This window comes from Musca domestica, unplaced genomic scaffold (genome assembly GCF_030504385.1).
Source record: "Musca domestica strain aabys unplaced genomic scaffold, Musca_domestica.polishedcontigs.V.1.1 21, whole genome shotgun sequence".
Classification (NCBI taxonomy): domain Eukaryota; kingdom Metazoa; phylum Arthropoda; class Insecta; order Diptera; family Muscidae; genus Musca; species Musca domestica.
Genome location: NW_026712258.1, coordinates 13,095,566 through 13,117,766, shown reverse-complemented (window position 1 = coordinate 13,117,766; position 22,201 = coordinate 13,095,566). Strand labels below are relative to the sequence as shown.

At 36.3% G+C, this 22,201-nt stretch overlaps 1 protein-coding gene across 5 annotated transcripts in view; it reads right to left on the bottom strand.

Annotated features, from left to right (window-relative positions):
• The window catches only part of LOC101895423 (A disintegrin and metalloproteinase with thrombospondin motifs 1), a 266,152-nt gene that overhangs the window by 5,692 nt on the left and 238,259 nt on the right, over positions 1–22,201 (bottom strand). For 3 of the 5 annotated variants that reach the window (XM_059122775.1, XM_059122777.1, XM_059122779.1), the window contains 10 exons: positions 18,773–19,347; positions 18,308–18,490; positions 13,743–13,871; positions 6,450–6,676; positions 5,865–6,148; positions 5,596–5,797; positions 5,363–5,524; positions 2,899–3,081; positions 2,287–2,649; positions 1,149–1,766 (listed from right to left, as the gene is read on the bottom strand). In XM_059122775.1, coding sequence (XP_058978758.1) covers positions 1,149–1,766; positions 2,287–2,649; positions 2,899–3,081; positions 5,363–5,524; positions 5,596–5,797; positions 5,865–6,148; positions 6,450–6,676; positions 13,743–13,871; positions 18,308–18,490; positions 18,773–19,347 — 2,926 coding nt within the window. The remainder of the gene's footprint in view (positions 1–1,148; positions 1,767–2,286; positions 2,650–2,898; positions 3,082–5,362; positions 5,525–5,595; positions 5,798–5,864; positions 6,149–6,449; positions 6,677–13,742; positions 13,872–18,307; positions 18,491–18,772; positions 19,348–22,201) is intronic. The other 2 variants (XM_059122778.1, XM_059122776.1) reach the window with 2 other exon arrangements.

Genomic DNA, 22,201 nt, shown 5'->3' with positions numbered 1-22,201 from the left:
CAACAGACATATGGCTAACTGGAATCTGCTTTCAATCAAACTATGAACGGCGAAAAATGCATTGCCAACAAAATTATGAAAAAAATTGGACCATAGGTGGTTATTTTTTGATCTTCGGGCGGAGATTTAAATAACATTAACGACATATATTTTCTGTGTGTGCACTATAAGAGGGAGTCATAGAAATCTCATTAATTTATAATTGAGTCAGACCCAAATGCAAAAAGTTCATTACACACGGCAGAAATTAGAAAGGAGGTTATAAGCTTAAATGGGAGCTATACCTAAACGTGGACAAATATATCCTATTTTCGGTTTATGTTTCTCGCAAATTTGAAAGGAAATAGTAGGAATAGGACAAAACATTTCCTAGTGGTAACAGGTTAAAATTCAATAGCTTAAACTTATTTTTGGCGCCTGAAGATATGCTCTTTTTATTGTCTTGCAGTGCAGAACGCCCATTATGAACCTACTACTAAGTAGTAGCTAAGTTACACCATCCACTATCTACTAATAGATACGGAGGTTTGCTGAAAAGATTCAAGGTACTAAAAGTACGGACAACAACAATATAACTAAGGAAATTGATGTCAATTAGTAGCAAAATCAAACCGAACTAAATTGGACAAAAGGATGCTTCTTTTCTCGTCTCCTGACAGAGATCTGAACTATGAGAGGGAATCATAGAAATTTCATTAATGAAAAATTGAGTCATATTCAAATCGGAAAATAGGAACTAGTTCACTACAAAGGAGAGAAATTAGAAAGAATGATCCAAACTCAATTGGGGGCAATACCTAAACGTGGACCAATATGGCCCATATTCAATACCAATCAGGCTACATATAAAATAAACTTCTGTGCCAAATTTCAAAGCTCTGGTTTAAAAAGGTGGACTCCATCATGATTTCAATGGACAGACTGACGAACAGACAAACATCGCCTTATAATGTTATTCTAATCAGGAATATATATACTTTTCGGGATTTCCGACCAATATTTCATGGTGTTACAAACCGAAAGACAAATTTAAAATACCCTCCATTATATGGCGGAGGTAATAAAAAGTACAATCCTGGGAGACTGCGGGAAAAATACAATCCTTTTGAACTGTGTAGAAGAAAGACAAACTTAAAATTCTCACTTACCGATGGTGATTCCTTTATGACCACATGACTACCCTGGGCAACCCAGGTAACACCGTGTCGTATCCGAAATCCTGTATGTGCCAAATTTATCGAATAATCACCCTGCGGACAAAGCTTCCGGCGATTGTAACAATCTCCCGCCGAACCGTAGGGCTGGGGATAGCCAATCGAATCGGCAAACGTAAAATCATCCACAATGACTTGCAACTTAAAGATGTCGATGCGTATCTTACGGAATGACGTACGACCCGATTGTAACGAAAGGTCCGCATATTCCCATTGTCTCGAATCGGGTGGACATAGATCAGGGTTGCGAGTTTTGCGATCATAGTAGATTGAATAGTTTTCGGTGGAATTGAGAGTTACATATTCTCGGGGTGATGCCGATGCCATGTCGTGGCAGTAGATGCGTTTCGGTTTCGATCTGACATAAATGGTGTACTCGCCATCCTCGTTGGTGTTGTGGAAACGCCGTAGATCGTAGCACGAGGATGGATAACAATAGCTGGGCGGTCGACACTTCTCTTTGATGATTTTCTCTTTTGTGGGACAGGTGATGCGTTGATGTAGCGACTTGTAGCAGAAGACGCGCTTACGTCGATAGCCTTCACAATTGCACTGCACAAAGAAATATGAAAATAATTAATTTTTGGAAATGGAAAACAATTTGCGGTTTTGGAAGATATTTACAGTATTGCCAGATTGCTAAGAGCTACAACTACAGAAAATATTCCAAAAATCTAATGCTCTGTTTCAGAACTACAAGAATGTAAAAAACTACTATGATAACCAATATTTCCTTTGCGATAACGAAAAATTTGCAAAATTAGTAGATTACCGTAGATTCTGGAACAGAGCAAAACTAAACTATGTATAGTAATATTTACAAGGAAAACAAGGAGTTCTAATCAGCTAATTTACAAAACAGCCTAAAGATCACTGGAAAAAAATAAGACATGCAATGAGATGCATTGGATGGCACGCCTCTTCAAATAGCCCCCCTGTCTATTCCTAAGCAATTTTTGTTGTTTCGAAATTTAATCTGGCAAAACTGAGGCAGGTAGGGATTGGCTCGGTGGCATCACTTATTTTTTTTCGTTTAGTTTAGGTAAAGAACCAAAATAAATTTGTATCTTACTTTTGACAATGTATTGTATTCCCGTGTAACACAGTTGTTACAGATCTTCTTTTCGGGCGGCTTCTTCGAAGCATCGCAGTAGACATGACTTATCGGATTGCCAACTATCGACTCACAATACACCGAGCGCGATTGATACTCTTCGCTGCAGTCTTCGGGACATTGTGACCAATTGGAAACGGACCATTTACAGCTAACCTTACAGGGTTTGTGGGTACGTTTGGGTTTGGGCACACGCAAGTGCCGACAATAGCTCGGATCGATAAATTCTCGGCGACGTGGCGTTCCCTTGATTTCCGGTTTATAGACGCGGGCACAATGCATTTCCTTTTGCCGTGTACCGGTGCCACATTGTACCGAACACTGTGTGTGTTTGTGTGTGTGGAGAGTTGTGATAATAGAATAGTGATGGGAACGATAATGTGAATGAATTGAATTGATATTGAAACAAAATACAAAATTGAGAAATGAATAAAAAAACAGGAAGAGGAAAAACAAAACATGGGGATGCAAAAAAATAGGATTAGTATTTCAATAGTTACAGTTACCGTGTGGTTTTTAGGTAATTTCTCTTTTTGCGAGAATTTTTACTCTTTTCGGGAGGTTACTTACCGCCGACCAATTCGAAACGTATTTGATGGCGCAACATTTTCTTCGGCTAATCGGTTTCTTGTCACTGCTGCATCCAATGCCCTGGGGATGACGACAGACCACAGTTCGGTTTTTCTCACATTTGTCATCGCATTCTCCCCAATCGGAAGTGGCCCAATTGTTGGGTACAATGTGTGGGGTTTTCTACAACAGAAGCAATTTTAGAAAAAAAAAAAACAATAATAATTATCATCATTAAAAACAGAGAGAGAGAGAAGGAGTGAGAGGTAATTTCGTATTATAAAAAAATTGTCTTAAAGAAAATATTTTCTTTGAGTTGAACCCAGGAATGGAATCTACTAATTTATTTCTACAGAAGAAAATCTAGATGGAGTGTGAACATTTTTATAAAGTGATAAATGATTAAATTGATTGAAAATCAAAAAAAAAAAAAAAAAAAAAAAGATACAGTTCGGAGGAAGAATACAATTTAAAGCAGTGCAGTTCTAAGGAAAGTTTAAAACAGTCCTTAGGAACTGTGAGGTTTTTCTTTTAAGAATATATTATATGTATATAGGGACTAAGGAACAGTAATCTTAAAAAAATATATTTTAAAAGTGTACAGTACCGAGATGATGTGGAAATCTTAAATCCAGTTCGTACAGTACCTAGGAATTGTGAAATATTTTTTTCAAAATACCTTAATCGGAGGAATGTACTTAGTTACTTTACTTTTTTCTGTAAAAATGCAGTCCTAAGGAACAGTAAATTATTTACAGTCAAAAAAATATCACTTTATACCCCCCACCAAACAATGGAGGGCATATATAAATTCCGTTTGCAACAAGTCAAAATATTCTTCGGAGACCCAAAAAAAGACAATTTAGCAATGTCCGTATGCCTGTCTGTTTGAAATCACGATAGAGTCCACATATTTTAATCTAGAGCTTTGAAATTTGGCGAAAAGGTTTATATTATATGCAGGCTGATTGGTATTGAAAAGTGGTTATATTGGCCCACGTTTAGATATAGCCCCCTTGGAACCACTTTTCTAATTTCTGCTCTTTGTAGTGAAATAGTTCCCTTTTTTCCATTTGGGTTTGGCTCCATTATCCATCTGCCACTATTATCCATTCTGCCACTATTTCCAATCAAATTTGCTGAAACTTGATAACTGGGGTTCTTCGTATATCTGTTTTCTTCTTGCGAAAAGGTTCGCTACAGGTCAGCAAATTGCTATACACCAAATAACGCCGATTTTTGATATTTTGAAGGTTTCTGCGACAATTTCCAATCATATCAGCTGAAACTTGACAATTGGGGTTCTGAAAAGGTCAGTTTTTTTCCTGTAAAACATGTTCGCTACAGGTCCACTAATTGATATAGCTCCCATATTTCGGTAATTTGAAGGTTTCTGCCCCAATTTCCAACGAAATTAGCTGAACCTTGGTAATTAAGGTTCTCGATAGGTCTAATCTATCTTTGCAAATAAGGTTCTATCCATTAATTGGAATAACCCCCAAATAGCAATATCTCCCGATTTCCAGTATTTTGAGGTTTCTGCCACAATTTCCAACCAAATTAGCTGAAACTTGACGTTTACGGCTCTGAAAGTCTCAATTGATGGTACATTTTTCTTTTCAAGTACAATACCCATAAACAGCTATGTTCGGCCGGACCAAACTTTTAATTCTCTCCACCATTACGAGCTTAAAATACGATATTTGAAGCAATTCCGGCGAATAATGTCGCCAAATCATCAAAATGACGAATATCGGATGGTATCGTTATATATGGGCTATACGATATCGTGGACCTATATATGCAATTCTCTATCAGGAGGTAAAGAAATGGGGAGGAACTCCTGTTGTGGATTTTCAGACAATTCTATTAAAAAATATGGCTAAAATCATAAAAAAACGAACATCGGAGGGTACCTTTACATGGGGGCTGTACGATATCTTGGAAAAATATAGTCATTCTTCGAACTTCATCTGCATGTCGACAAAAGACTGACCTTTGTAAAATTTTAGCTTCCTATCTCAATTTGTCAGACGGTCAGGGCTAAATTGTCTTCGATTTTTACGCTGATCAAAATATATGTACCTTCTTAGGTCTAAAATCATTATTTCGACGAGTTACAAACGGAATGATGAACTTATTGTATATTTATGAGGTGCCATGGTACAGTTCTAAGGTTGTGCCTATAAAAATACAGTCAGGTGTTAAAAGTCAAATACAGTCCTCAGGGATTGACAATTTTTTTTTCATTGAAAAAGCCTAACTATGGTTCTCAGTCCTGAGAATTTACGATATATTTTACAGATGTCGTTAATTGAAAGGCACTAGTTCCGCTGAATTCACTAAAAGGAGCATGTGAACTAATTCGCAAAAAATCGAGTGTAGTAAACTGAAAACATGCGAAATTCTTTTCACCGAAAAATACAACCCTAATGTATTGGATATTGAAAATGTTCACCCTTACCGGGGTCGTATAGGTCGGACATGGATCCATATTACACATAGCTGTGATTTCATGCAAATTCGCTTTAGTTTTTGCATTGCAATATTCGTCGTGAACAAACGAGTTATTGAAGTAACAAGCTACGCCGCGTGTCCGAACTCCATAACCACAGGAACGTGAGCACTGGAGAATAAAATATGAATTGCATTGAGAATCCACCCGGAAATCAGAAATGTCAAACAAGCTAAACTTACCGGCATCCAGTCGGTGTATTTCCAACAACCTTCCCGACACTCTTCATTGGTTTTAATGTCATAGATGGCGGCACAATATTTCAGATCAACAATATTCGAACGATCGAATTCCGTGAAGGTTTGTATGCAATGATAGGTTTTCTCGCGTGTACCCAATTGACCGCACTGGGCCGAACATTCCGAAATACCAGTAAGATTTAAACTAAGGGGGAAAAGTGATCATAAATATATTATTATGTAATTAAGTCGTTGAAAATATTGTGACATACGTCAAAACACAATCTGTATTACAGGCTCTGTATTCCGTTGGCGGCTTGGCTTCAATGTCACAGAGTTGCGGCGTCACCTGTACACCCTGCGCCGTACTAATGCACACCGGCGTCCGATGCATTCTGCCATGGCACAGGGAATCACAAATACTCCATTGTTGCATCTCCCAGCGATAGATTTCCACATCTTGTTCTACATAGTTGGATGATTTGTCCACGGTATAGGAATAGGTCAATAGCAGGGTATCATTGTCACGTTGATTATGTGAGGTTAGAGAAATAAGCTAAATCGGGATAATAGAAAAAAAACATTAATCGATGGAATTCAAGCATGAACTAAAAATATAACGGTATCAGAATGACGGAGAGCATTGCTTCGAACTTTGACGTTTTTTGGCCTTAAGGTGGGAATACATAAAACGCTTATTTGGCTGGCTTTTTCGTAGAGAAACAAAGGAGTTTTAGGTTGACTTAGTTCGATTTTGGCCCAGGGCTCCTTTGTTTATTTCCGAAGAAGCCAGCCAATGACTTAAACCATCCGAATAGGCACTTTATGTATTCCCACCTTTAATTTCCCTTACTTACCTCAACTCTTAAATCCCTCTTCAGTTTTTTGGTATAGGTTGTATTGACCCTCTCAATGGTACTGTTCGAACCATTGTATTCGTATGCAACTCCAGCATAATAGCTGATGTTGTGATAGGCCGTCAACAGCTGATCGCCGTTCATCAATGATCGTCCCTGGTCATCGCGCAACACAATGTAGTTTTCATCATGATTACCGGGTTGTTCAATGACAATATTGGAAGCACCTGAAAATATAAAATTTCAAAAATGAAAATTTAATGGGAACACCAGATTGAAAATAGGAAAACTAGTTGTTGAGACCTGCTCAAATTAGCTTAAGTTTAAAAAAAATTATGAAAAAATCATAACTCTTTATCATTGTTTCAATGGAAATAGTTCCAAACTGGTTCCGTCAAAATCAAGGAAGTGGACGGAGAATAACAGCAACATCAGCAGAAATGGTTCGAAAAGTAAAGAAGCGACCTGATCGAAATCCGCGTCGCAGTGGCCGAAAAATGTCTAATGAGCTGCACATATCGCAATATTCCATTCGGCAAATATTGAAAAATGAGCTCGGGATAAAGCCATTGAAATTCCAAAAAGTGCAAGATCTTACACCGCAAGAAAAAGAAAATAGACTCAAAGTAGCTAAAGAGTTGCTTCGCTTGACCGAAAATGGTGAACTGTCGAATTCGGTTGTCTCCGATGAGAAAACATTCGTTGTCCAGCAGTTTGTAAAAAAACAAAATGATCGTGTTTACTTGCCAAAGAGGTCAGCTGAAAATGGGCAACTTCGGTTGGTCACCATAACTTAAGCGCCGGCCATGGTGATGGTGTGGGCCGCCATAACAGCCGATGGTCGCTCTCCGCGATAAGATCCTGGAGGGTGTATTAAAGCCTTGGGCATACAAAAATTTTGGCCGCAGACAATGGACATTCCAACAGGACTCAGCTCCATCACACTCAGCACGCTCCACCCAAGAATGGTTACAAAATTATGTTCCTCGCTTCATTTCCAGCGCACAATGGCCACCAAAATCTCCGGATACCAATCTGTTGGACTATTGTGTCTGGAGTATTTTGGAACGCAAGGATGGCACTAAAAAATACTACGGTGTCGATCACCTCAAGCAAGCGCTTCGCCGGGAATGGGTCAAAATACCGCAGAGCAACATTCGGGCAGCGTGTGACGGTTTCATTGGCCGTTTGAAGGCCATAATTCGTGCCAAAGATGACCAATTCGAACAAATTTAAAATTTGATGATATTGCCGACATTTTTTGCTTTCATTCAATAAAATGTATATGGCGTTTGACTTTTTTGCATTTTCTTTATCTCACCCTGTATTATAATTATATTACAGTTATTACTATGAATATATGCTTCACTCTGATAACAAATTATGTGTTATAAAAATGCTTAACAAATATGTAGAAAAAGTTGATTTACATATGACTCTAACATTATGTGTACACTACCCCGTAATGGGTTTTTTTAATTGTACCTAGCTTTTCCAAGATTGATCATAATAAATAATAAGTGGAGTCCTCTTCAAATACTTTTGGAGTTTAAATCCAATTATGAAGCAAATGGACTATGTGCTTCCTGTCGGCTCAAAGGCTTATACAAAGAGGTCACAATGGTATTTTGTGGCTTCTGCTTATCTCAGTTTAATTCGAGAAATCAAAAATATCAATTTTGTAATATTTCTGCATATAGTTGCTCAAACACACATTGCCGTTGGGCGCCACTATGTGCTTCCTACAAACTCATATTGTTCTATTATTATTATTCAAAATATGAATTTAAATATTAATTTATTTTACGATTATAAGCACCTATATTGTCAAACGTTATCAGACGCAATATATCTACATATGTACAAACACATGTCTAATACAATGTTAACTATCAAGTACAAGTCATAAATTGGCAAAAACGAGCGGGCAATGTACTCCCCACACCTTAAAACAAATGTTTTTATGACAAAACAAAAAAAAAGCTGATGATTTCCCACTATTAAATTCTCTAGTCATATCACCATAATCGGCATCGTTATCAGCACAATTGTTTGCATGGCGCCTAAGTCGTTTGTTTTGATAGTCAGATTGTTTAGTTTTGCTGCATGTTCTTTAATAGGCGCCTTTTAATAGTTACTACACGTTTTGAGTACGGGAAGCCACAATCTGATAAGGATGATGCCAATCAGGCGATGTGTAATGCTGGACAATTTTGTTTAATTATTAGAATAGAGATTTCATGATTGTAAAGGGGAAAAACAAAAGCTGAGCCTGATGCTTTGTGAAAAGGTTGGGAGGTTAAATTTGAAAGTATACACTTGGAAAATAATTGTATGAAAACTGTTTTTTAATAAACTCATGTCAGTAATTAAGGGTTTTGGATTTTGTTAGGTATTTCTCCCAAAGACTCCTCTAATACTCTTTTCCCAAATTCCCCAATTTATAGTACGCCATCTTTATTTGACTTAAACATTTAGAGTGGTGTTAAACTCTGATGCAGGTTTGCCATATTGTTTTCTTTTTTGGTAACAGCCATTTCCAGCTATAACTTTTCCTACAACTGTGTTAACCAGCCTGACTCGATAAGCTGACAGTAGGTGTTTCGAAACAATTGGGAACTATAGTGCGATTCTCTAACTTATTTTTTGAGTTAGCGACTTTGAATCCCAAAATTGTGCTATAAAAAAGAAATTAAGATTGGCAACATTGGTATCTAACGGTAGGTCTTGGCGAGCCCTTTGATTTCGTCGTTAGCTTTCCGCTAAATTTCTTTAATTACCGAAATTATAAACAATTTAATTTTAACGACTTTTGTTGGTAACTAAAAAAAATGAGTTAGAGAATTTCACTGCTGAAAACCATTTCAAGAAATAATATTTAGTTTAGCTTTTCATGGAACCTTAAATTGAGTTGAATCGGAACTACGACAATTTACTGCTGTCCAATGAAAAATGCCTTAACTAATTATGTGATTTAATGTCGCTAGATGATGGTTTCCGCATCCACACCGTATTGAAGAGAAGTAGAATTGTAAAGGGGTTTCTGATGCCATTATACTTTGGTCTATGAATTTCCTTCCCAAACTGATGAGACTTTTTTACTTTCAATTAGCTAATTATGTGCTTTAACGACTGTAGATGGCGGTTTCCGCATCCATACGCAATGCTCTGGAATAGATTTTTGAGAGCATGTCTATCATACCTGATATTTTTTTCCGCGTATTTTCCGCCATTTTTCGGCGATATCGGAATAACATATTTCTCTAAAATTTCCAATGCATTTCTGTTATGTCGCCTGCCATCTATTATTTGATAGAAAAATTAAAACCCATATGCATTTTGTCCAGTCTTTATAGTTTTATGTCTTGACTGAAAGTGTGCCGTAAAGTCGGTAGATGGCGGTTTCTGTGCATTCATGCATCTAATATTGAAGAGAAGTAGAATTGTAAGGGGGTTTCTGAACATTGTACATAGAATTTCATTGGTAGATTTATGAGGCTTTTTACATTCAATTTAAAGGTCGTTTTATCAAGCAAATGATTTTGTGCAATCTCGTAAAAGACTATATGGACGATTTTAGACATTTTTCAAAAAATAAAAATCCAAAATCCAAATATTTTGTGGCTGTTATAAAAAAGTCGAACAAAAATGTCAAAGCTAAATGATTACGAATATGGCTTTGGAATTTTTCCGCACCCCTACTCTAGTTTGTTATAGTGGTGAAATAGTGCCTGAAGTTCTTTAGAGATTTTACACCCAATCGCCACTGACGCATTTTAAAGAGTTTTTAAAGCTTAAAGGTATCATTGATTGTGTGTGTTCCAGGATTATGCCTGATGAACAAGTCATATAAAACTGATAACGCCTCAATCTTGCACTCTCCTTAAACATAAATATTGAAGTATAGAGAGCAGACATGCTTGAAATGCCAACGAAATGTTGAACCACTTTTTGCTTGAGTAAATCTAATAATCTACGTAGTCGATCTTCAAAACTGTCATTTCAATTATTCAGTGTTTTGATTTTGACCCGAGCCTGAAAGTATGCAATTATTATGATATGATTATTTTAATAACGACATAATTGTAAGTTGTTATATTGATTTCGAAAGAATGCCATCTACTTTTGAAATCTTCACCAGTTTCCTCGTACTTTCTGGCATAGTTGCTCTCTTAGAGCGAATTGTACAATTCTCTCCTTAACTCGTTTTATCATTAACCAGCAAAGGGAGCTATAGCTATATCTGAACCGATTTTCACCAAATTTGAAATACTTTTTTTCTAGGATGGGTTCAGTCGGATTTGCCAAAATTCAGCCCATTTGGGCTGATATTAAACATTTGGTGCTCAATTAACCTGATATCGGATAAAGATATACATGGGAGCTGTATCCAAACCTGTTCCGATCTCGATTTAATTTGACAGAGGGATTTCTGAGCTGTATCTGATATCTGGTACCAAAGATTGTGTTGTGGAGTGCATATTACGCATGTGAGGGATATATATATAGCTATATCTGAACCGATTTTCACCAAATCTAATATACTTGCTTCTAGACTGGATTTGGTCGAATGTGCCAAATTCAGATCATTTGGACTGATATTTGCCATTTGAGGCACAATTAACCCGAAATCGGTTGAAGATATTTATGGTAGCTATATCTAAATTTAAAGATTCTCACCAATTTTAATAGGGTTAGTCCTTGGGCCAAACAAATAGCGTTTAGTAAATTTCATCTCAATCGGATAATAAATGCGGGCTGCATTTTTTTATAAAAATACATAGGCATATGGACGGACAGACTGGCATGCATAAATCGACTCAGAAAGTAATTCTATTAAAATCCTCAAAAGTTACTATGGTCTATCTCGTTTCCTTCTCCCAGTTACAAAAAAATGCACAAAGACATAATACCACTATGTGGTGTGGAGTATAAAAATTGTCGGAATGACGAACAGTTTCTTAGAATCGTTTTTAAAGTCCAAGCAATGTAGATTTAGTAGAAATAGAGATAACTTAATATTTTTCTGTTATATGACAATTATCTTATTCGAAACTACTTCGGAAACTTTGTTGAACAACTTGATTATAAAAGTGTAAAATACAAAGAAGTGTCGATCCCAGAAACCAGATTTTCGAATCATCTTTTAATTATTTTTTAATTGTCGAATTCTTAATTTAAAATTTTTTATTTGTCATTCCAATATTCTTCACCTTTGTTAATTGCTTATTAATGCTAATGCAAATGTGTGCCAAGTCTCAATACTGAACGTATTTTACCTTTGGGATGTTGAATCCGCATAAAATTAGTTACCGATGACAATCACGCATTTTGGTACACACCTCAAACGAAATAAAGTGTTAACAACAAACGGTTGTCGAACAGAATGTTTAATGGTGCTAATCTTCTGGTATTGAATATTTTTAACACTCGCATCATTTTTCCGAAGATGACTATGGGAATGAATGTAATTAAATATTAATTGTGATTTTTTTTATGGTTGTTGGCAAATTTTTATGTATAGTTGTTGGGGAGAATATTGAAAAGATGGCATGTCTTGCACATGAAAAAAATCAGATTAAAATGTTCGGGTTTTTTGCAGACGTGGGTGTACAATTCATGTTCTATGAAAATATAAAATGAAAACTTTTACAAAAGAAAGAACTGTCAAATAAAAAAAAGTTATAAAAAAAATATTTTTAATTTCAAATTTTCAAGGAATCATCAAATTAGTATCCTTTTCCTTGGTGTATTCAAGTAACTTTTACGGGCTCTAAAAATCTTTGCTTAATTTTTAAAGTGTAAAAATTGGAAAAAAAAATCCCTCTACTAAAAATAAACACCTCAGATCAAAGTTAATTAATAAATCTCGGCACGTCAATCACATCCCGCAGCTCATGTAAGCTATTAAATCATTTTCACTGACATTTAGTACTGTTCCAGCTCCTCCACCTCCACCTCCCCCATTCCTTGGGACACTATTTTTATAGTTCCATGGCGAGAAAAAAAAAAAACGTACAAATTGTAATGTAAACTATGTTTTTGTGCCGATTATTCCACATTACAACAACAATAACAACAATTTCATTTAAAATGCAGTTGATGTCTTATTTCCCGGCCGCGTTGACAGCATATCAATGATTGGCGATGACAGGTATGCGCGATGAAAAACATTGATTGACTCAAATCAAGTCATTAATCATTAATACGAGTTGTAATAAAAAAAAACAAATCGAATCAAAACAAACAAAACAATTAAGATGGCTTTTAAAAATAGATAGGTGCGTAATCGATAGGCACGGCGTGAAATGCAATAAAAATCAGGCAGGCACGCACGCACACACTTACGTCTCTAACACCACACAAACACTTCGCTTACACTTTTCTGGTGAATTTATGTGTGATCCCAGCCAACCAAATGTCGGACGTCCAACACGTGTGGTCAAAATCTGAAATTTTGTTCGAAGGGCCAAGCCAATTTGTAAATAATCAGAAATCCGCACGATATTACTTCCGAGTTTGGTCTGACAACTCTAACTTCCCTCCGAATTTCCCATGGTTCGACAACACATCAACCACTCCATATAACTTTTTATTCGAAGTTGGACCGAACTCAGACAGTTTGGTTCGCTGGGATGTTGCTCAACAAACAATTTTCCCCGAGGAATCTGTAATTCGATTTTTTGAGGATGCGTAATATTTTTCCAAAAATTTGGTGGTTGTCTAAAATGTCTCTAAAAATTAGAAGGATTTTCTAAAAGTTTTTTTTTTAGTATCTCTTCAGGTTTCCCAATGCTTTTTATCATCTGAAAAAAATTTTTTTCCAAAAATTTGGTGATTGTCAAAAAAATTCTCTAAAAATTGAAACGATATTTCAATTTTTTTTTTTTTTGAGTATCTCTTCAGGTTTTCCAATGTTACTTATCACCTGAAAAAAATCTGGAAAAATATTTCAAACATTTGCTGAGATCATTACTGTCACTTCATATACTTTGTCGGTTGGGGCATTACACCCCACCAGTCGTTGTCGTAAGTATTAAAATATTTCAAAATTTTCCTTCAATCTTTACTTTGCCATTATTAATATTATCTGAATTTCGTCGAAGTTTCGTATTTTTTCGATCTCCGTTGGAACAATTTTTCAAAATCGGTGTACTTTAACCCTTGTACCAGTTTTGCAGGAGAATTTTGCTGAGGTTCGCACAGAATTCGAAAAGAACTTGTATAAAAATGTTTACTGAGTAGTCATTAGAATCACCCACTATTTGGATGACTAATCTAATCACAACTCACCTGTGGGTATTGTCGTAACATGATAGAAATATGATTTGGTCTTTGGCACTTTCAATAAATCAGAGACATAAAAACGTCCGGTAATGTCTTGGCATGTGTCATTGCGTCCTTCACAGACACCGCATTTATCTGAAATATAGAAAAAAAAAAGAAAAATAAATAAATTATGAATATAAAGTGGTATGGTCATATGCATATAATGAAAATTAGTAATATATGCTATGATATGGGACAGATAGTGGCAAATTTGATTAAAAAAAATGTCGGTCGATCTTCATGTAAGGATAGCAAAACAACATTATTCGAGAAACCATTAAAAAAATAAGCTAATAAATCTATGATCCATTAGTACTTCAAACTATTATACCAAAAATTAAGAATGGCCTAATCATCACCCAAGATATAATCTTCACAATAAGACCGCTTTTTGAAGATTATATTTCGATGGATCATAAGGTCAATTCCTACCTTATTTATGGTCTTACGTCCATAAATAATAAAAAGTTACAAAATCTAGGAATTTTTCAACAGAGCCTTTATCTGAGACCGTAATCGTATAATATTGATTTTCTTTCTGAAAATTGTTTTAAAAAATCCAAATTTTTAAAGGTCCACAGTTCATGTTCCATAAAAGAAGTTCGAAAGTATCATTCGGTCTTACGGACAGACAGGCTATTGTCTCTTCATTTGAATATATTTTGACTTGTGTTTTGATTATTCAATCTATTGACCGTTTATGGGGTAGGTTCCGAGGAAGTGGGTCAATATTGCCCATTTCGTACCAGACCGAAGTCTGATATAAATATTACAACGTGCCATATTAAGACTATAGTCGATAAATTATGTATGTAATAGTTTTTCGACAAATTGGAAATGTGCGGGAGGTACCAGATATAATGGGCCACTTCAAATGTGCAAAAATATAAAGCAGTCCTCAAAAAAACTCGCTCGAATTATCACAAAGAGTGCCACTCTCTCGAATACGGGTAGGAGCGCTCCTGGGAGTAGAAAATAACAAGCAATGTTAATTTTACGATGTCGCTCGATTCCCCATTTTTGAGTGGGGGAGAAATTCGCCGAGCAATATATTACTTTTTGTAATACCGTTTTTGTGTTTCTATGTATACAGGGTGAGATAAAAAAAAATTGCAACAAAGTCAAACGCCATAATTTTTACATTTTTTTTTTGAATGAAAGCAAAAAATGTCGGAAATAGCATAAAATTTTTGAATAAGTTTAGATATGTTCGAATTGGTCACATTTGCCACGAATTTGGCCTTCAAACGGCCAATGAAACCGTCACACGCCGCCCGAATGTTGTTTTGCGGTATTTTGGTCCATTCCCGACGAAGCGCTTGCTTGAGGTGATCGACACTTTGGTATTGTTTAGTGCACACCTTGCTTTCAAAAATTCTCCAGACACAATAGACCAAAGGATTGGTATCCGGAGATTTTGGTGGCCATTGTGCGCTGGAAATGAAGCGAAGAACCTCATTTTGTGAGCATTCTTGGGTGGCGCGTGCAGAGTGCGATGGTGCTGAGTCCTGTTGGAATGTCCAATGTCTGCGGTCAAAATGTTTGCGTGCCCACGGCTTTAATATACCCTCCAGAATATTTTCGTGCTAATATTCGGCATTTATTCTAATGCCACGGTCGATTAATACCAGCTGAGAGCGACCATCGGCTGTTACGGCGGCCCACACCATCACCATGGCCGGCGCTTGAGTTCTGGTGGCCAACCGAAGGTGCACATTTTCAGCTGACCTCTTTGGCAAGTAAACACGTTCATTATACCCTACACCACTAGGTGGTCAGGGTATTATGTCTTTGTGCATTTGTTTGTAACAGGCAAAAGGAAACGAGATAGACCCATTGTTCCTTTTGATGATCTGCATAGAATCACATTCTGAGTCGATTTATGCATGTCCGTCCGTCCATCTGTCCGTCTGTCCATGTATTTTTGTAAACAAAGTACAGGTCGCATTTATTGCCCGATCCAGATGAAATTTTGCAAAGATCTTTGGTTTGGCCCAAGGACGAACCCTATTGAAATTGGAGATAATCGGTCAAAATTTAGATATAGCTCCCATATATATCTTCCTCCGATTTGCCTTTTATTGTGCACCAAACGTGTAATATCAGCCCGAATCTTATGGAATTTTGCACATACACCCAAATTAGGCCTGAAAATATGTATAACAAATTTGATAGAAATCGGTTCAGATATAGCTATAGCTCCCATATATATTGTTCATCCGATTTGTTATTTTTGTCCACCGCCGCCGTAATATGCACTAAGCAACAACAATATTTGGGGAAATATATCAAATACAGCTCAGAAATACATTTGCTAAATTTTATCGAGATCGGTTCAGATTTGGATATAGCTCCCATATATAACTTCGTCCGATTTACCTTTTATTGTGCACCAAACGTCTAATATTGGTCCAAATAGGATGGCACTTACGACCGAATTGAGTCTAGAAGCTAGTATGTCAAATTTGGTGAAGATCGGTTCAGATATAGCTATAGCTTCCATATATATTATTCATCCGATTTGTTATATTTGTTACCAACAACCGTAATATGCACTCCGTAACAAAGATATTCAGGGAAATATATCCAATACAGCTCAGAAATATCTTTGCCAAATTTTATCGAGATCGGTTCAGATTTGGATATAGCTCCCATATATATCTTTATCCGATTTCAAATTAATTGTGCACCAAATGGGCAATACAATTCCGAATTTAAAAGATACAAATGCTTCGGCATATTTAGCCGTTTGAACTTTAAACTATAATTATAATCATGATTGAATTCTCCCATAAAAACTTTTAATTGTTATGCGAAGCTCTACTAAATTAGCAAAGTGGTGTAGGGTATCATAAAGTCGGCCCCGCCCGACTTTAAGACTTTCTTTACTGGTTTTGTTTGATTACAAACTGCTGGACAATGAACGTTTTCTCATCGGAGAAAACCAAATTCGGCCAAGCGAAGCAACTCTTCAGATCTTTTGAGTCTGTTTTCTTTCTGTTGCGGTGTAAATTCTTGCACTTTTTTGAATTTCAATGGCTTTACCCCAAACTCATTTTTCAATATTTGCCGAATGGAGTATTGCGATATGTTCAGCTCACGAACCATTTTTCGGCCACAGCGAAGCTGGTTTCGATCAAGTCGCTTCTTTACTTTTCGAACCATTTCTGCTGATGTTGCTGCTTTCTTCCGTACACTTACTTGGCGTCGGGCTACGTTACCAGTATCACGGTAACGAGCGATGGTACGAGACACAAAAGATTTATTTACATTTAAATGTTGGAGTGCTCTAACGATATCCACTTGTGATTTTCCAGCCAAAAATAAAGAAATCACACTATCACGCTGGATTTCCATCACGAATAACCTTTTTTCTGGAAAATCCTCAACAAAATGCTTTTGTACGCTTGTATACAATATAATGAGCTGTCTCTGGAATAATTTTAACAGCTGTCGGACGAGTGGCCTAGAAATTACAGTAGGCAGTCTGAAGTTGGTTGCAGTTTTTTCATCTCACCCTGTAATATAGTTATTTGGACCTGATTGGAAACGTACTTCGAGAGTTATAGTGCACAAAAGCCAGACAGACGGACGGACGGACATAGCTAGATCAACTCCAAATGTCCTGAAACGGATTTGGTCCAAAGAGACCTAGGGCCTAAAACCATTATTTTGATGATGCACGTTTTGGCCTTATCAAATGATATTTACCCATTCGGCTGAGGGTATTCAAACACAAATGAGCGGCCTTTTCGAAAGATAATTTCAATAAATTAATCATTGATCTTACCGCAAAGTATCTCAATATCTACCACCTAATTTTCTGTATATCCAAACTTTTGACTCATTTTAAGAAAAATCTTTAGTTAAGGGATGCAATAAATAGTTATTCACAAAATGAAAATTTCAAAAACTTGTAAATTTTTATTTATTATTCAAAGGACTTTTCTAATAGACTACAAGATTCGCAGATCAAAGCTCTTTGCTGGTGTGGACCTTCTGCTGAGATTTAAAATTTTGAAAATCTGCAATTTTTGTTCTAACCTCTAAAAGCAATTGCAAATATATTCCTCCATGTTTTTCAAAAAGTTTCTGTTGCAACCCTCGTACTCACTACAATTATAGCCGAGGTAGTAAAATTTCCTGATAGAGATAACCAGAGTGTTGGTGCTGCTGCTGCGGCTGATGATGATGAGACATTTCGTTTAATTTTTTGTTATGATTGTGAGTGACATTGACATATACATATCCGTCATCGTTGTGTGCGCTCTAAATTTGCAACCACACCGGTCCCAGATGAGCACATGTACCAAGTTAGTGATCGGTTGGTTGATTCGTCATGAATCATTTCTTTTGGCTGCGGGTGATGTACCTCAGATGTCTGCCGTTTTTCCTCGGCAGATATATATTTGTGTTTATAGAAAGGCAATCTTGTTGGCATTTGAATATTGGATAGGATTTTTAATGCTCTAAATGCTAATTTTAGTTGCACTTTGAATAAATTGTTTTTATTTTTATTCTTTACTCACCCAATTTGGCTATGGAATTGAGTTCGTTGTCGCAGCCAGCCGGCCGGCAAACACCGTTAATGCATTTATCGAATGTATCGAACGAACATGTGGTGCCATCGATGACTTTCTCGGCCAAACGGAAATAGCCGGTATTGCGATTTTCACCACGGCAATATAAATTGCATTTATCATGGGAAGATACTGCAAAAAAGAGAAGGAGGAAAATAAATTCAAAATTAATAAGATATTCAAAATTAATGGTATAGTAATGGTAGAGTTGTGTCAATCTAGTACATAGTCCAGTACTCCAGTTTTGTAAAAGAATGAGTGATTTTATAAATTTCATATCACTCATACGCAGAGATTCCATTCCATCTAGTCCACGGAACTAGTTGGTTGATCAAACTGGATTGGCACCACTCTCAGTAATGGAAATAGGCTATTTTATGGTGTAACATTAACTTGTTTCAATTTTCTACTCACATCCATATTTCGGTATCCACTTGGTATCCGGAGCAATACCCTTAATGCCAATTCGTCGACCATTCATTTGATAACACTGCTGCTCGCGAGCATCCATCGTACCAGGTGGACAATTCTGTGTGTTACAAGACCTGTACTTTTTCCTTGCTCCCGTACAATACTTGCCACCATTTTTCGGGAAGGGATTATTACATTCCCGTTGACTTTCCTGTACACCACCACCACATGTCAAACTGCACGGGCTCCATGCACTCCAGGCACCCCAGCCACCGTGTATGGGTTGTGTCTGAAAATTATCACGCGGTACACACTCACCCTTCATACACCAGTAGCGGTTGTCATTGCACGGTGTACCATCGGCCCATGGCAAGAGACTGGAACGGCAGTTCGTGTGGCTGTAGTGCGACTTGCACCAGAGACGTTTGCAGTCGGCTTCCTGGGGACAAAATACCGATTCATTGCCATGTATCAATTGACATTGTTGATCGAGCGAATAGATTTGTCCCGGTTGCAGTGTATTGTAGTTGGGCACATATTTTGTGGGTGTGTCTTCAAGGCAGGATGTATCTTCTTTTCTGTAAGGATAAAAGATTTTCGATTAAAATGGGGAAATAGAGGGTTGGCATTTGAAATGTATGGGTTTGAAAACCCAATTTCTATTCTACTCATTTTGTCATCAAAGGCTTGAATCATGTTTTTAAGGTATAGTAATGCCGACAGATGGCAGGAAGGAAATTGTGTTACACATTATCATAAACACGTTGCATACTTTTTGGCTCATGGGAGTTGGAAAATACCTAATAAGAATAGATGATGAAAAATCAATTGCGTTTTTGGTGATCAAAACAGTCCACTTCGACAAAATAAAAAAAGTGAATTTAATGGTTGTTTTATATAGACTGTCAATATTAAAATTAACTTTATACAGGAGCAACCTATAGATGGCCACGTTATATGATCTATATAAAATGTTAGAGAAATATATCAAATATTAAAAAAAGACTTGTTGGAGAACAATCAGATCTCATTAAGGGAAAGTTGTAATAAATTTCAACAAAAAAAAAAAAAAAAAATAGAGAAAAATATCAGAACATCTAAGAAAATCCAATAAGGTGACACGTTTTTTGTTATCATATAAAATTTGTTATCATATAAATCGGCTTAAAATCCTTCCATGACAGCATGTGCCATCTGTGTTTGAAATAATGTAACAAAAATATAGAAAGCGCCACCTTCTTTTGAAAATTGCAACAATAACTCTACGGAAAAGACATAAAACTATAAAGATTGGACAAAATGCATATGGGCTTTAATTTTTCAACCAGCTAACAGATGGCAGGCGACATAACAGAAATGCATTGGAAATTTTAGAAAAATATGTTATTCCGATATCGCCGAAAAATGGCGAAAATACGCGGAAAAAAATATCAGGTATGATAGACATGCTCTGAAAAATCTATTCCAGAGCATTTCCTTGTACATTGAATCGATAAAATCAACAACAACCCTTAAAAAGCGTCAGCTCTGTTAAACTATAACATAATGCTATGTCACCATATCGTGACATAACATACTTTTCCACTACCAACGCCATCTATTGAAGAAAAGTAACAATGTAATGTCCCATCTTATTATATTATATGTCTTTGTCTACGGCTGTATTTAAACAGAAAATCGTGTACTAGCTATCGAGAATGGATAAATCCGCTTGAGGGCGACACTTAAAATAAAAGACGGGCAATGCCACCTATTTGCCAAATTTCTAAAAATAATTTAAGCAAAGGCCAAAACCATAGGCTTGTAAGTTTAATACTACAAAGACATATAATAGGATGGGACATTACATTGTTACTTTTCTGCAATAGATGGCATTGGTAGTGGAAAAATATGTTATGTCACGTTATCGTGACATAGCATTATGTTATAATTTAACAGAGCTGACACATTTTAAGGGTTATTGTTTATTTTTATCGATTCAATGTACAAGGAAATGCTCTGGAATAGATTTTTGAGAGCATGTGTATCATATCTGATATCTTTTTCCGCGTATTTCCGCCAATTTTCGGCGATATTGGAATAACATATTTTTCTAAAATTTCTGTTATGTCGCCTGCCATCTAATATCTTATAGAAAAATTAAAGCCGATATGCATTTTGTCCAGTCTTTATAGTTTTATGTCTTTGAAAACTATGACACTATTATATCGAAATTGATGTATCTAAAGGATTCTGTACTCAGGCACTCTCGTAATTTATGTAAGCGGAATTCAAATCATCTCCGGTCATTGCAGGAAGGATACCTGCTTCAAATTGTATTGCACGTAAAAGTTACATACTTTCAGGGATTACCAATGCATGGTATGACAAGTGCGACCCATATGTTAAACGTTTTTAAGGAATATTATATGATCAGGAAAGTCTACCAACTCAAATCTCTGTCATGACAGAAAGTGCCATCTACTTTACAAAAATTAAATATAGTATCCTATATCTGGTATAACTCCATTGTTGACGACACTAGTTTATCAAAATACGTAATAAATACAGGATCTGCCGACTGTGAATTTAAAATCTCGTCATGAAAAGCCATGCCACCTATATGCCATGTTTTTCAAAATAATTTAATCACAGAGGGCGTCACAACAGCATTGCGCATCCATCCAACCTATTACATTTTGGAAAACTATTTTTTAGGTCCCCATTGAAAGCTACGCGAAGTTTAACCTCACTAAAGGTGATACATTTACATTAAAAAGGTCAACGAAAGGGATTCTGCACTGAGGACCGAGAATTCATAAATTATTTGAAGGATGCCACTTAAAATCCCATCATGACAGGAAACACCACCTACTTGCCAAGTTTGTAAAATTAATTTACCACATTCCGCAGGCATCTGAAGAATTTGTAAAAAAGGAAGAGGCACTGTTCGTCATTACACGAAGTCCACCTGTTGGTCTCTATTTATAATATTAGCGCAGACACCTATCTTAGACTAACATAGTTTAAATTCAAATGAAGATGGCACTGTCGTATCTTTAGCACCTAAAATAATCTATTAAGTAGATTGTAAATGGGAATCCTGACTATTGGAAGAAAAAAGGAGAGCCGGTCTAAACAATTTCATGTAGTCTGTACAAACAAAAGCAAATGTTTCTTTTAACAAAGGAATATAATATGTAAAAATGGGGCAATTGATTTTCGTTTTGATTCCGTGTTTGCAGGAAGGCCACCTGTTGGTCACTTTTTGTAATTTGAGAGCAGACAACTATCTCAGACTAACATTGTTTTAATCCAAATATAGATACCACAATCATATATTTTGTTTCTGCGCCTAAAACAAAATATTAAGTAGATTGTAAATAGGAATCCGAAATATTTAAGAAAATTAAGTCAAATATTGATAATATATTTCTATGTAGTCTGCACAAA